At 39.3% G+C, this 13939-nt stretch overlaps 1 protein-coding gene across 1 annotated transcript in view; it reads left to right on the forward strand.

The window, feature by feature from the left end:
* The first annotated feature begins 244 nt into the window (after positions 1 to 244).
* The window catches only part of TM9SF2 (transmembrane 9 superfamily member 2), a 65914-nt gene continuing 52219 nt past the window's right edge, over positions 245 to 13939 (forward strand). The window contains exon 1 of the mRNA XM_047081491.1: positions 245 to 581. Within this exon, the coding sequence (XP_046937447.1) occupies positions 414 to 581 (168 nt within the window). The 5' untranslated portion in view covers positions 245 to 413. The remainder of the gene's footprint in view (positions 582 to 13939) is intronic.

Raw genomic sequence — 13939 nt, forward strand, 5'->3', positions numbered from 1 at the left:
CTAAGGCAGCTAGCCGGGGCACCAGCCCGACAAGTGGGATGCTCCTGGACACCCCCAAGAGAGCACTAAATCGGAATTTGGGATGGGACCGAGAACGCGGAAGCAAGCAACCACCTACTCGGCCCCCTGAAAACCTGGAAAGTGGATTTCCTCCACGATCCCTCCCGGAAACTCCTCGGGGCGCTTGCGGTCCCTTTCACTGAGCATGTGCAGGCGGCGTTGCGCATGCTCTATCGAGCTCCGGTTCGGTTTCTGTTGCGGGACCCGCGGTGTTTCCTAGCGCAACCGGAACTGTCCATCGCGGGTCCGGTCTCCTTCAGCTCCCGCGGTCTTGTAGTCGTCTCCGAGCCTCCGCGTCCCTCCTTCCCTCTTCACCCCCTCAGCTCGGCTGCCCTTTCCCCGAAACAGCCGTCATGAGCGCGAGGCTGCCGGCGTTGTCTCCACCTCGGTGGTCGGGGCTGTTGCTGCTGTCGCTGCTGCTAGGGGCGGCCCCAGGCCCGCGTCCGGGCGCCGCCTTCTACCTGCCCGGCCTGGCGCCCGTCAACTTCTGCGACGAAGAAAAAAGGAGCGACGAGTGCAAGGTGGGTGAGGCCTGGCGGACCTTGAGTGCTCTGACCGAAGGGGAGGTCACCCTTACCCGGGGAGCTGGGTTCCGAGGGAAGGGGGCGTAGCTGGGAGGGGGTCAAGTGTCCCGAGAAGCGCTTGGGGTCGCCCCGGCCCTAGGTCGGGGGTTCTGGAACGGCCTTTTGGGGGATAGATTCTGCGGGACTCCGTGGGCCTCAGGCTCGCCTCCCGTCTAGAGAACCAGGTAGCGCGAGCCGCTGTATTCCGTTTGCCTGGAAACGGGGACTATGTATGTATGGCGCTCCCTGTGAGTTGGGTGCTTGCGGGTCAGCAAGCGTTCCACGAATGAATGTTCGCTCACAGCCCTATGTCCAGGTTTTCCAGTTACTTTTTATTTCATTGCTTCCGGTTTTATTCTACTTTCCTGGAACTCCTGGTTGGTTTTGAGAGCTTGTTTCTTTCTGAGACTTTGATATTTTAACTTCACGCTTAGCAGATGATTCGTTGTGAATTGTAACAACTGCATTAATAAAGAGTTGTGGTAATGGTTGAGACCGATAATTTCTATCTCTTAAGTTAAAAAACATTTTTTAGTATAAAACAATTTGTAAGATCCCACTATTTAGTTTCTCTGAGATTGTTTCAAACACTTCACAGAAGCAGAGGACAGGAGAAACTGGTGTTTTCTTCCTAGGGCAAAATCTTGAAAACTTGATCTCTTACGACGTTTACTCTAGGTTTTCAGTTTAACCGGTAGTGAAAGAGGCATAAGTAACTTGCTTTTAGATTATTCGGTATAGAGCATGACAGCATATATACATAACAATTATTTTAAGTTGCTAACACCATTGGGGCATGAGGATCTCTAAAACCATTTATAATTTTAACAATTCAAATAATCATTCAGCAAACTTTTACAGTCTATAAATAGGTTTATTTACTAAGTTTGATTTTATTTTTAAAAGCTGGTGTTTATTTTATTACTACTAGTTTTACTGTAGCTGTGAATTTCAAGCTTATTTTAGGGCATTAAATAAGCTATTAAGTTTTTCATAGCATTTTACAGTTTCAGTTTTAAAATCTTGTGTCTCTAAAAATGTCTAAGGATCTTTGATGTTTATTCAAGTTGACAGTTACCACTTGCATTCTGTAACTTTCATGCCCTGCAGTGCAAGAGGCTTTCACTGTTTGGAGTAATGACTGAAAGAATATATATAGTGCTTACAAGTGGAAAAGAGAACTAGTCTTGAAAGCACACTGGTTTTTCCATTAAATATTTTAGTAACCAACCTTTAAAACCTAGTGTTTGGTCTTTAAATTTAAATTTAACAGCAATCCTATATTGTATTCCTAGTGCCTTAGAGACAAAAAATGTATCCCTGTCTTCTAGGGACCTCAAAGTAAAGGGCATAAGCTTATGAACAGATTATTGAAATCTGATATGTTACAAAAGATGTATGTCCAAAGTGCTTTAAAACACAAATGACGAAACATCTGTGGATTGGAGTCTTTAGGGAGGAAGTGACATTTGAGATGGACTTCAGAAAATGAATATGACTGAAATTTACAGTTGGTTTGCCACTTAGATTTTTGTTTTCTCAATAGGACCTTCTTAGGTCCTACTTTTAGGACCTTAGTACTTAAAAGTAGCTACTTTTAAGTTAACTTTTGATTAATTTCAGGGAGTCCTTTGGGATTTTTTTTTTAATTTTTTTTTTTCAACGTTTATTTATTTTTGGGACAGAGAGAGAGCATGAACGGGGGAGGGGCAGAGAGAGAGGGAGACACAGAATCGGAAACAGGCTCCAGGCTCTGAGCCATCAGCCCAGAGCCCGACGCGGGGCTCGAACTCACGGACCGCGAGATCGTGACCTGGCTGAAGTCGGACGCTTAACCGACTGCGCCACCCAGGCGCCCCTCCTTTGGGATTTTTAATTTTCAAAGCTACAGGGATAAAACAAGTCAAAACAAAATTTTTTTTTTTTTTTTTTTTCTGGAGCGTTTGGATTTCGTCTTTGTTGCCAGCTGCTCTCACATCTTGGTCAAAGGAAACTATTCTTAGGAGAGCAGAAAGATGTACCTTTTGCACTTTTTTTCCTACAATTTGACTAACTGGGATGGAGAATTTGAAGTAAACTTCAGTATATCTTCTTGTTGCCTCTCAAAGGAGAAAAACAGTAAATAATTCAAATTTTCATTACTTCATTCAGGGTATTTACAGTTTTTTTCTCATCTAGTCCATATTTAAAGAGGACAGTCACGTATATACTGTTGAGAAAAGCTGAAGGGAATTTTGGGGGGTGTGGGGGGAGAGTGCAAGCGGGGAAGGAGCAGAGAGAGGGGACAGAGATCCAAAGTGGGCTCTGTGCTGACAGGCTGACAGCAGTGAGCCTGATGTGGGGCTCGAACTCATGAGCCGGGAGATCATGACCTGAGCTGAAGTTGGATGCTCAACCCACTGAGCCACCCAGGTGCCCTGGGAATTATTTTTAAAATAAATAATGAAAAGTAAAATGTTGTGGATGGGAAAAATTATTTTCAGAAGATGCTGTTAGAATAGGGAATCAGGAGTTAGATGAATTGGGTAGGACACTGATACTATTCCTATCATTTTTTTCCATCTGTAGAATAGGGATAATCTTATTTGATTATTATATATTTCCCTTGAAAAGTATTGTGCATTTGTTCGAGAAAACACATATTTATTAGTTGTGATATTATAAAATGTTTATAAATATAGAGATGAAACAAGTATATCTTTAGCATATGTAATTTTTGTAGTGTAGTCGTATTTACAGTGTCCTCCATTCAGCTCACTATGTACATTATTGAGAGACATTCAAAAGAACCCTGAGGATTTGGTCATTTTCTTCTCCCAAAATTATTTTATATTCAATTTACTGACAGAAATAGGAGTCCAGTGAACATAAAATTCTATTTATGATGCTCTAACTTCTGATTTATGATCTTTATAAGCCATCGTAAATACTGTGACTGTGTTCTGGTGGGTTCCTTTTTTTTTTTTTTTTAACTTACTATGATTATACGTATGTACATTTGAATATCAACATAGTACACATTCTTACTGGTTTTTATTGACCATATAGTATTTTGTTCTATTACTGTGCTGTGGTTTGTATAATCATTTCTTGCCTGTAGGGCATTGAGATTGGTCCCAATTTTTTTCCTTATAAATAACTTTGCTAGAGTATATTTAGCAGGAATTACTTGCATATTCCCAAAAATAAAATTACTAGGTCAAAGGCAAGAAGCAATTTTATAGCTCTATTTAATATTGCCAGATTTCTTTCAAAAAAGATAGGTTTGATTTATATGCCTTTAGCTAAATGATTCCCTGGATCTCCACAATATTTTATCATTTTTATTTATCATTTTATTAACTATATGATGGTACTGAAAGCATTTTTTAAAGTATTTATTAGAGAGAGAGAGAGCACAAGCAGTGTAGGGGCAGAGGGAGAGAGAATCCCAGGGAGGCTCCGTGTTGTCAGCTCACAGCCTGACTTTGGGGCTTGATCCCACAAACCCTGAGATCATGACCTGGGCTGAATTTGAGTCGGATTCTCAACTGACTTAGCCACCCAGGCACCCTGGTACTGGAAACATTTTTATTTTTTAATTTTTTTAATTTTTTAACATTTATTTTTGAGAGAGAGAGACAGAGACAGTGTGAGAGGGGGAGGGGCAGAGAGAGAGAGGAGACACAGAATCTGAAGCAGCTCCAGGTTCTGAGCTGTCAGCACAGAGCCCGACTTGGGGCTCGAACCCACGAACCGTGAGATCATAACCTGAGCCGAAGTCGGAAGCTCAACTGACTGAGCCACCCAGGCGCTCTGGTACCAAAAACATTTTTTTTTTGTAAATTGTTTTTAACGTTTACTTATTTTTGAGAGAGAGAGAGAGAGAGACAGACAGACAGACAGACAGAGCACAAGCAGGGGAGAGGCAGAGAGGGAGGGAGACACAGAATCCAAAGCAGGCTCCAGGCTCTGAGCTGTCAGCATGGAGCCTGAAGCAGAGCTCAAACCCACAAACTGTGAGATCATGACCTGAACTGAACGCTTGGCTGACCGAGCCACACAAGCACCCCCCGAAAACATTTTTAATGCTGTATTGCTTTCATTGCTATTAAGTTTTCTCTCTTTTCTTTTGTCTTTTGTTGTTAGCTTTTGAAACCATAGTAATAAAGGCTTAAACTGTGGTAATCCTGTCCTCTGGAATCCATTTTGCTTTCTTAAAATCAAAGGACACTGTATTGACTACCATAAATAGAATAAAGCCCTGACCAGAAATTAATAGATCTGCACAGAGTAAAATGTGCAGTTCTAATCTACTTTGCAAAAGTTTGGATCATCTCTGTTAGCTGCTGCATCCTATTTAGCTTTAGATTGAGTCTTCAGTGTGCTGAGCGGCTCTCTGATGGCTAATAGCTGATTAGTGAGCAGTTCACGCTGCATTTAACTTCCAATTAATTGTTGGCTTGTCAACATGAAATCAGATGGAATAACTAAACTCTCCAAAACATCTGCCACTTTTTTACTGTTTATGGATTGTGTTCTTAGATGAAAGATTAAGATTTTCTTTCCTGTCCGGTAAGGAAAAATCACCAAATATACCCCATGGTATATAAAAAAAAAAAAAAAGAATGTTCAAGTTAATTAGTTTAACAACTTTTTGATAAAAATGAAACAATAAGAATCATAAGTTCTTTAAATTGAAGTATAGTTGACACACAATGTTAACATTAGTTTCAGGTGTGCAACAAAGTAATTAGACAAGTCTACAACTCTTACCATACAGCACTATTACAATACCACTGACTGTGTTCCCTATGGTGTACCTTTCATCCCTGTGACGTACTCATTCCATCTCATGCCATAACTGGAAGCCTGCACCTGCAACTCCATCCATTTTGCCTAACACTACATCCCCTTCCCCTCTGGCAACCACCAGTTTGTTCTTTGTATTTATGGATCTGCTTCTGCTTCTTTTTTGTTGTTTATTCCTTTATTTTTCAGGTTCCATATATGAGTAAAATCATCAGTATTTGTCTTTCTTTATCTGACTTATTTCACTTAGTTATAATACCCTCTAAGTTCGTCCATGTTATTGCAGATGGCAAGATCTCATTCTTTTTTATGGCTAAGTAATATTCTGTGTGTGTGTGTGTGTGTGTGTGTGTGTGTGTGTGTGTGTACACCGTATTTTCTTTATCCATTCATGTATAGATGGGGACTTAGGTTGCTTCCATATCTTGGCTATAGTAAATAATGCTACAGTAACCATCGGGTGCATATATATTTTCAAATTAATGTTTTTGGTTGTTGTTTTTGTTTTTGTTTTTAAGGTAAATGCCCAGTAGTGGAATTACTGGATTGTATGGTATTTCTATTTTTAATTTTTTGAGGAACCTCCATCCTGTTTTCCACACTTCCACTGTTCCATCAACAGTGCACAAGTGTTCCTTTTCCTCCACATCCTTGCCATCGTTTGTTGTTTCTTGTCTTTTTGATTTTAGCCATTCTGACAAGTGTGAGGTGATATCTCATTGTGGTTTTGATTTCATTTCCCTGATGAGTGATGTTGAGCATCTTTTCATGTGTCTGTTGGCCATCTGCTTTTTTAATGTTTGTTTATCTTTGAAGGAGAGTGAGAGTAGAGAGAGTGGGACACACAGAATCCAAAGCAGGCTCCAGGCTTTGAACTGTCAGCACAGAGCCCAATGTGGGGCTTGAGATCATGACCTGAGCCAAAGTCAAACACTCCTGAGCCACCCAAGCGCCCCAAGTTCTTTATATATTTTAGACAATAACTTCTTATCATATATATCTTCTCACATTCAGTAGGTTGTCTTTTCATTTTGTTGGTTTGCTTTCCTTCCATTTTGTTGGTTTTCCATTTCCAAAGCAAAAGCTTTATATTTTGATGTAGTAGTCCCAATAGTTTATTTTTGCTTTTTTTCCCCTTCCCTGAGGAAATATATCCACAAATATGTTGCTAAGACTGATGTCAAAGAGATTGCTGCCTGTGTTTTCTTCTGGGAGTTTTATGGTTTTAGGTTTTACATTTAGGTCTTTAATCTATTTTGAGTTTCTTTTTGTGTATGGCATAAGAGTGGTTCAGTTTTCCAAGCACCATTTGTTGAAGAGACTGTCTTTTCCCCATTGTAAATTCTTGCCTCCTTTGTTATAAATGAATTAGCCATATAAGCATGGCCTTGTTTCTGGGCACTCTTTCCTGTTTTATTGATCTGTGTGTCTGTTTTTGTGTCAGGATCATACTGTTTTGATTACTGTGGCTTTATAGTATATCTTGAAATCTGGGATTGTAATGCTTTCAGCTCTGTACTTTCTCCAGATTGCTTTGGCTATTCAGAGACTTTGGTGGTTCCGTACAAATTTTAGGTTGAATTGTTCTGGTTCTGTGAAAAATACTATTGGTATTTTGATAGGAATTACGTTGTATCTGTAGATTGTCTTAAGTAGCATGGACATTTTTTTTTAATGTTTATTTTTGAGAGAGTGCAAGCGGGGGAGGGGCAGAGAAAGAAGGACAGAGGATCCAAAGTGGGCTCTGCTTGGAGCCCCGTGTGGGGCTTGAACTCACAAACCATGAGATCATGACTCGAGCTGAAGTCGGACGCTCAACCGACTGGGCCACCTAGGTGCCCTGAGGTAGTATGGACATGTTAACAATATTCTTCCTGTCCATGAGCATAATGTATCTTTCCATTTGTTTGTGTCATCTTTAGTTTCTTTCAGCAGTGTTGTATGGTTTTCAGAGAACAGGTCTTTTACCTACTTGGTTAAGTTTATTTCTAGATACTTTATTCTTTTGAGTGTAATTGTAAATGTCATTGTTTTCTTAATTTCCCTTTCTGCTACTTTGTTATTAGTGAATAGGAACGCAACAGGTTTCTGTATATTATTTTGTGTCCTGCAAATTTACTGAGTTCATTTATTACTTCTAATAGTTTTTTGGTAGAGTCCTTAAGGTTTTATGCACATTATCATGCTATCTGTCATAGTGAAGTTTTACCAGAATCGTACTTTTTTTCTTTTTTTCAGAATAGGACTTTTTAAAATGTTTATTTACTTTTGAGAGGGACAGATTGTGAATGCGTGAGGGGCAGAGAGAGGGAGACACAGAGTCCAAAACAAGCTCCAGGCTGAGCTGTCAGCACAGAACTACATGTGGGGCTCAAACTCACCACGAGATCATGACTTGAGCTGAAGTCAGACTCCTAACTAACTGAGCCACCCAGGTGTCTCCAGAATCATACTTTTAAACATCCTTTCTTGGTAGTTATTTTTAGAAACGTTTAATAAATTGTTATTTTAGGAGTAGTTGCCTATACATATGGAATAAGTAAAATTTAAGAGAATAGTTCTAACTATTGCTTTGAACAGATAGAATGTATAATTACTTGTTTTAATTTGACCATAGATATAGTTTGAAGATTTTGAAATGTCTAAAAAATATATGATTACACATGAACTTACTGATATAATTGATATGTATTTACTTCTTGGTATTTAGTTTCATGTTATCAGAGTTTTCTTTGGAATAAGAGATTGACTCTTAGCTTCTAGAAACTAATCAGTGTATGTGGGTTACTGATAATGTTTCATATATGAAATTTGGCATTGGGATGACTTTGACTATGATAAATTCATGTTCTAACAACTGTTTTTCCTTTCTGTGAAAAAGTACATGGAGCTTAGTTAGAAAGTTTGCTTTCAGAAATGAAATTTTTGAGTAAAATTATTTTAAAACCGTGATTGTTCTGGGGCGGTTGGGTCACTCAGTCGATGAAGCATCTGACTCTTGATTTTGGCTCAGATTGTGATCTCCCACTTCATGAGTGTGAGCTCCCTATCAGACTCTGCACTGACAGTGCAGAGCCTGCTTGGGATTCTGTCACCCCGCTTCTCTCTTTGCGCCTCCCCTGCTTGTGCTCTCTCGCTCTCTCTCTCTCAAAATAAATAAGCTTAAAAAAAAAAAAACAACTGTGGTTATTCATTATAGTGGATTTGGGAGCTAGGAATGGGAAAGCAAGCAAGGTCAATATGGATAAAGTACTGCCCTGCTGTTGGCTCTCCACAAAGGGAAGCCCTTCCAAAGGTATATATTTGAACATGTGAAACAAAGCCACAGACGTGGGCTTTATACCCCACACCCTCAACGTACTCACAGAGACACACATAAGTTCTAGAGACTGATCTGTACTCTGTGGGTCTTAGAGCCCAATTCTTTAAGCTCCTACTTCCTATCCTTCCTTTTTTTTTTTTTTTTTTTTTTTTTTATCAGTGTCCTTTTAGAAAGTGTTAGAGGGGCACCTGGGTGGCTCATTCGGTTAAGCGGCTGACTTCAGATCAGGTCATGATCTCGCGGTCCGTGAGTTCGAGCCCCGTGTCCGGCTCTGTGCTGACAGCTCAGAGCCTGGAGCCTGTTTCAGATTCTGTGTCTCCCTCTCTCTCTGACCCTCCCCCGTCTGTCTCTCTCTGTCTCAGAAATAAATAAATGTTTAAAAAAAATTTTTTTTAAGTGTTAGAGTTAATTGTAGCTACTTTAAATGTGCTCTACAAAGTTTTTCTTTGTTACCATTAAAATTAAGTATTGATGAAAGCCTTTGGAGGAATCTTTTGAAATATTTTTTCTTTGCTCTTATTCTCAACTTTCAAACCTATTTATTGCCCTATGCTAATCACAACAGTAAAGACTACAATTTGTGTACTTTGTGTCTTAGTTAATCCTCTCAACAACCCTGTGATTTGTAAATGGGAAAACTGAAGCTGGATAAGATGTAGCAACACTCTCAAGTGTGTATACCTAGCAAGTGGTGAAGCGAAGATGTGCCCCCTAGAGTGTGATTTTGACGTTTGGGCGCTGCTGTATGTTCCACACTGAGTACTCCCTACCTCTTCTGCCTTACTCTGGAGCTCCCTGGCTTCCACAATTGATGCAATTTTAACCTATGTAATTTTTGAGTCATCAGATTTTGTATTTATTCCTTTCTTTGATACAATCTAAAATTGAAATTTTGTTTTTCAGTGAGATAGAGATAAAAGAAGAACCTTAGTATCTTAGGAAATCAGCTTCAAGGCATTGCTAGTTAGATAACTCAAAGTTCATGAGCATCCATTTATGAGTTCCACCATTTCCATTGGGATTGTTTTATCACGTCTGAGTTAAGATTTCCCTTTGGAAATTTTCCCACTGTGGACCTCTCCAATATTAAGCAGTTGAAATGTCCATAATTTTCCTTTTCTGTGGCTATGCGCTGATATCTCAAACCCTTTTCTGATTAGTCAGTTGCTTTGAGTCTTATTCAAAGTCACATTTCTTCTCTGAATGTTTCTTTCTACCTTGAAAACCAGTCATAGGTGTGGGTTAGGATAGATGTGACAGCAAGGAAGGTGGAATAAAGCAAAACAAGGGAACAAGAAAGTGAGAAAAATGCAGTTCTGTGGCATGGCACACATGGCTTAAAGCAATAAAACGAAGTATAGTTGTGACCAAAGCTGGGATCACATGTAGAATGGGCAGATTAGGACCAGAAATAAAATTGTACATTTGGGGTGGGAAAAGATTTAGAAGGGAGACCATAGCACTCTAAATTAAATGAACTATTTCCATAAAAAATTTCTTAGGGTGGGGTTGCTTTAGGATTTATATGTAACTTCCTTGTACATTTATATGTACATATTTATATGTAAAGTGTTTAATGTTGTCACAGCTTTTCATGCTTATAATAACTCTGTTGGGACATTTTGAAAGTGGGAATGTGAAGTAACCTTTAAAGCCTTTCAGTGATATTTTGGAGTTGGCTGTGTCCATTTAAGGCAGATTTCCAGGAGATGCACTTAATTAACTTTTGGATGGGAAATAAAGATGTTTAGAGTGGAAAGTGACCATAAAATTAATCAAATATTGTCATTTTATAGCACATTGCTGTTTTAATGATAAAAAAACTAAATCCCTTGGAGATTCAGTAACTACCCAAGAATTTATAAATAACATTGTCACTTTTTTCTTTTACTTTCTTGAATGTATGTCTTATCTCTCCATCTGGATTAGAAATTCTTTGAAGACAAGTGTTCTGTCTTTTGTATTATTTCACTCACAATGTCTAGTATTATGGGCATTAAATAAATGTGTTGAATGAATGACTTTCTCGTGGTTGTTCAGGATTTTTTGTTCTTGTACATTTCAAATTCTGTTTCCTCCTATTTAATACTTATTTTGAAGTCATCTTTTCTTCTCTAGAACAGCTTTCCACACTAAATTTTAATGTTTCATCTTTATTTCTTACTGCTTTGATTTGGCTTCTGTCACTGAAGTCTACTTTCAACTTTTACCTTTTTCCAACTTTTAATTGTGACACTTTTCAAAATTTAAAAAAGTTGACGGAATAGTATAAAGATCACCTGTATATCCATCTAGACCTCTGGAGCCAACAGTTGTTTATATTTTTCCTATTTGTTTTATCTGTGTATTTATATTTTTTAGGGATAAACGTCATGATGTTTATAGCATACTTTTGCCTTTTGTGAAACCACATAAACTCACTTTTTCTTTACAATTTTTAACATTTTCTCTATGCCATATTACAAGGATTTCATTCTTAAGATATTTTTTAAATATTCATTTACTTGGAGCAAGAGGTGGGGGGAGGGGATTGGAGGGACAGAGAGAGAGGGAAGAGAGAATCCCAAGCAGGCTTCGTGCTGTCTGTGCAGAGCCCGAAGTGGGGCTTGATCTCACAACTGTGAGATCATGACCTGAGCCAAAATTGAGAGTTGGACACCAACCTAGGTGCCCCCTTAAAATATTTTTGAAATTTTGTGTTTGAATTTTTGTGTAAGAATTGATACTTAAGATAGAGATTTCTAAATGTAGCATATTTACAAATACGTTGTAAATTGCTCTTTTAATTTTGAAGAGAGGATGCAAGTGAGTGAGGGGCAGAGAGAGAGGGAGAGAGAATTCCATGAGGGGCAGAGAGAGAGAGAGGGAGAGAGAGAGAAGCGGGTCTCACCCAAAGCACGGCTCGAACTCACCTGAAGCAGGGATGGAACTCACGGACCTTGAGATCATGACCTGAGCCAAAGTTGGGATGCTTAACCAACTGAGCCACCCAGGCGCTCAGCTCTATTCCTTGTTAAAGATATCATTAATTGTAATTTACATTTCTTAGCATGTTGTGAGACAATAATTCTCAAATTTTCAGATTCTTACAATTTAAAGGAAGAATGAAAGTGCCACAGAAATAGCCAAGATGAACTGAATATACAAGGTGTGTTTTGATTAGTTTACTGAATAATAGAAAAAGGTCCATAATTTCTTGGTGATATCTGTGACAAACTAACTTTCCTATAAAAGTAAGTGTGAAAAAGTGTCAGAAGAGACAAGAAGGAAAAGACGTACAGGACTGAGAGCAGCAGAGGTGAAAAGTGATGGTAGCAGCACTTGAGTTCACGTAGTTTTTTGAGTCAGCAATCCAGTTTTTGAACTTATGTCCTTAAAGTAGAGCAAGCAATTCCTAGTTCATAAGGTTATTAGGAGAATTGTGTGTGGTAACTCTTACCTGCCCCTTCCCTGGGCTAATAGCTGAGAAGAGGTCAATTAATGGGCAGAAACAGTAGATCAGAAGGCTACTGTCTTAGTGTCCTTTAATGGGAAGGAGGAGAAACTCCCCATGTTATCCTTATACTAAGAAATATTCAGATTCAGTAATGTCCATTTTCTCTGAAATAATAGTAGTAGCTATGTTTATTTAGTCATTATCTTACAATTCTTGTGTGCCAACTGTAGACCAGCTTCTGTATTGTTACCTGTTTTGTTATTTCATTTCTCAAATTCAAAATTACTACTTGATGAGGGGCGCCTGGGTGGCGCAGTCGGTTAAGCGTCCGACTTCAGCCAGGTCACGATCTCGCGGTCCGTGAGTTCGAGCCCCGCGTCGGGCTCTGGGCTGATGGCTCAGAGCCTGGAGCCTGTTTCCGATTCTGTGTCTCCCTCTCTCTCTGGCCCTCCCCCGTTCATGCTCTGTCTCTCTCTGTCCCAAAAATAAATAAATGTTGAAAAAAAAATTAAAAAAAAACAAAATTACTACTTGATGAAAAGCACATATTTATTAAAAGTAGTAGACTTAGGATTTGAAATGAATTCAGGAATCTGATGCTATGCAGCCTCCAATCTGAAGTTGTGTTCCCTGCTTATGTGTTGGGTGTAAAAATAAACTCTGTTTTTAGGTGAAAGATTTGTGAGAAGGATTGTTCTTTGGAGTTTGGCTATTTTGGAAAATTTTGTGGGCAGCCTTTTAAATCACAAGGCAAGGCTAAAACATATGTTTTGTAACTCTTTTGTTATTAGGAGTAGAATTTGAAGCTACTTTACCAGGTCAGGAAAAGTTGACAGATAAAATTAATTTAATGGGAATTTGATATTAGATAAAATGCCATGGATAAGTAAAAACTAATAATGTGCAAATAAAGTAGGAAGGGGAAGTGTGTGCGGGTCTCTGCGCTATAGACCAAAATGAGTATGTGGGAGTAATTAGTCAAGTGATACTAAATTATATAAACAGAAGACTAACATGATATCTTCAATAAAATTTTCCTGATTTGTGGAGTTATTCAAAATACACTTAACAGTAGATTTAGAGGGAGCCAGTGAATGTAATTTCTAAAATTTTGACAAGATTGTCTTTTAAAAAGATTAAATTGGAATTTAAACTGGTATGGGTTAACTTGGGCAGAGTAGGCTAGGCAGTAAATTCATGGGGAATGGTGAAATCCGTGGGAGATAGAGACAGACTTCCAGGACAAGTGCCTGAGGCCTATTTGGATCTTAAATTTAGTGAAGAGAATGCACGTGAGATGTTTTAATGTGCCAGCAGTATTAAGTTGCCATGTGTAACACACTGTAAAGTCAATGGGACTGTATTTCCTGGAGTGCTCTTAAATCTAAGAGAGCAAAGAGTGGAACGCCTGGGTGGCTCAGTCAGTTAAGCATCCGGTGTTGGCTTAGGCCCATCTCACCACCTGCGAGTTCAAGCCCCGCATCGGGCTCTCTGCTGTCAATGCAAGCCCCGCATCTGGCTTTCTGCTGTCAGTGCGGAACCCACTTCGGACCCTCTGTCCATCTCTCTCTGCCCCTCCTACGCTGGCATTCTGTCTCTCTCTCAAAAATAAATAAACTTTTAAAAAAAGAGATGGGGCACCTGGGTGGCTCAGTCGGTTGAGCGTCCGACTTCGGCTCAGGTCAAGATCTCACGGTTGGTGGGTTCGGGTCCCACGTTAGGCTCTGTGCTGACGGCTCAGAACCTGGAGTCTGCTTCAGATTCTAT

The sequence above is a fragment of the Lynx rufus genome, unplaced genomic scaffold (assembly GCF_022079265.1).
Source record: "Lynx rufus isolate CCGP_SWC_20201006 ecotype Redwood Valley unplaced genomic scaffold, mLynRuf1.p SCAF_1, whole genome shotgun sequence".
Classification (NCBI taxonomy): domain Eukaryota; kingdom Metazoa; phylum Chordata; class Mammalia; order Carnivora; family Felidae; genus Lynx; species Lynx rufus.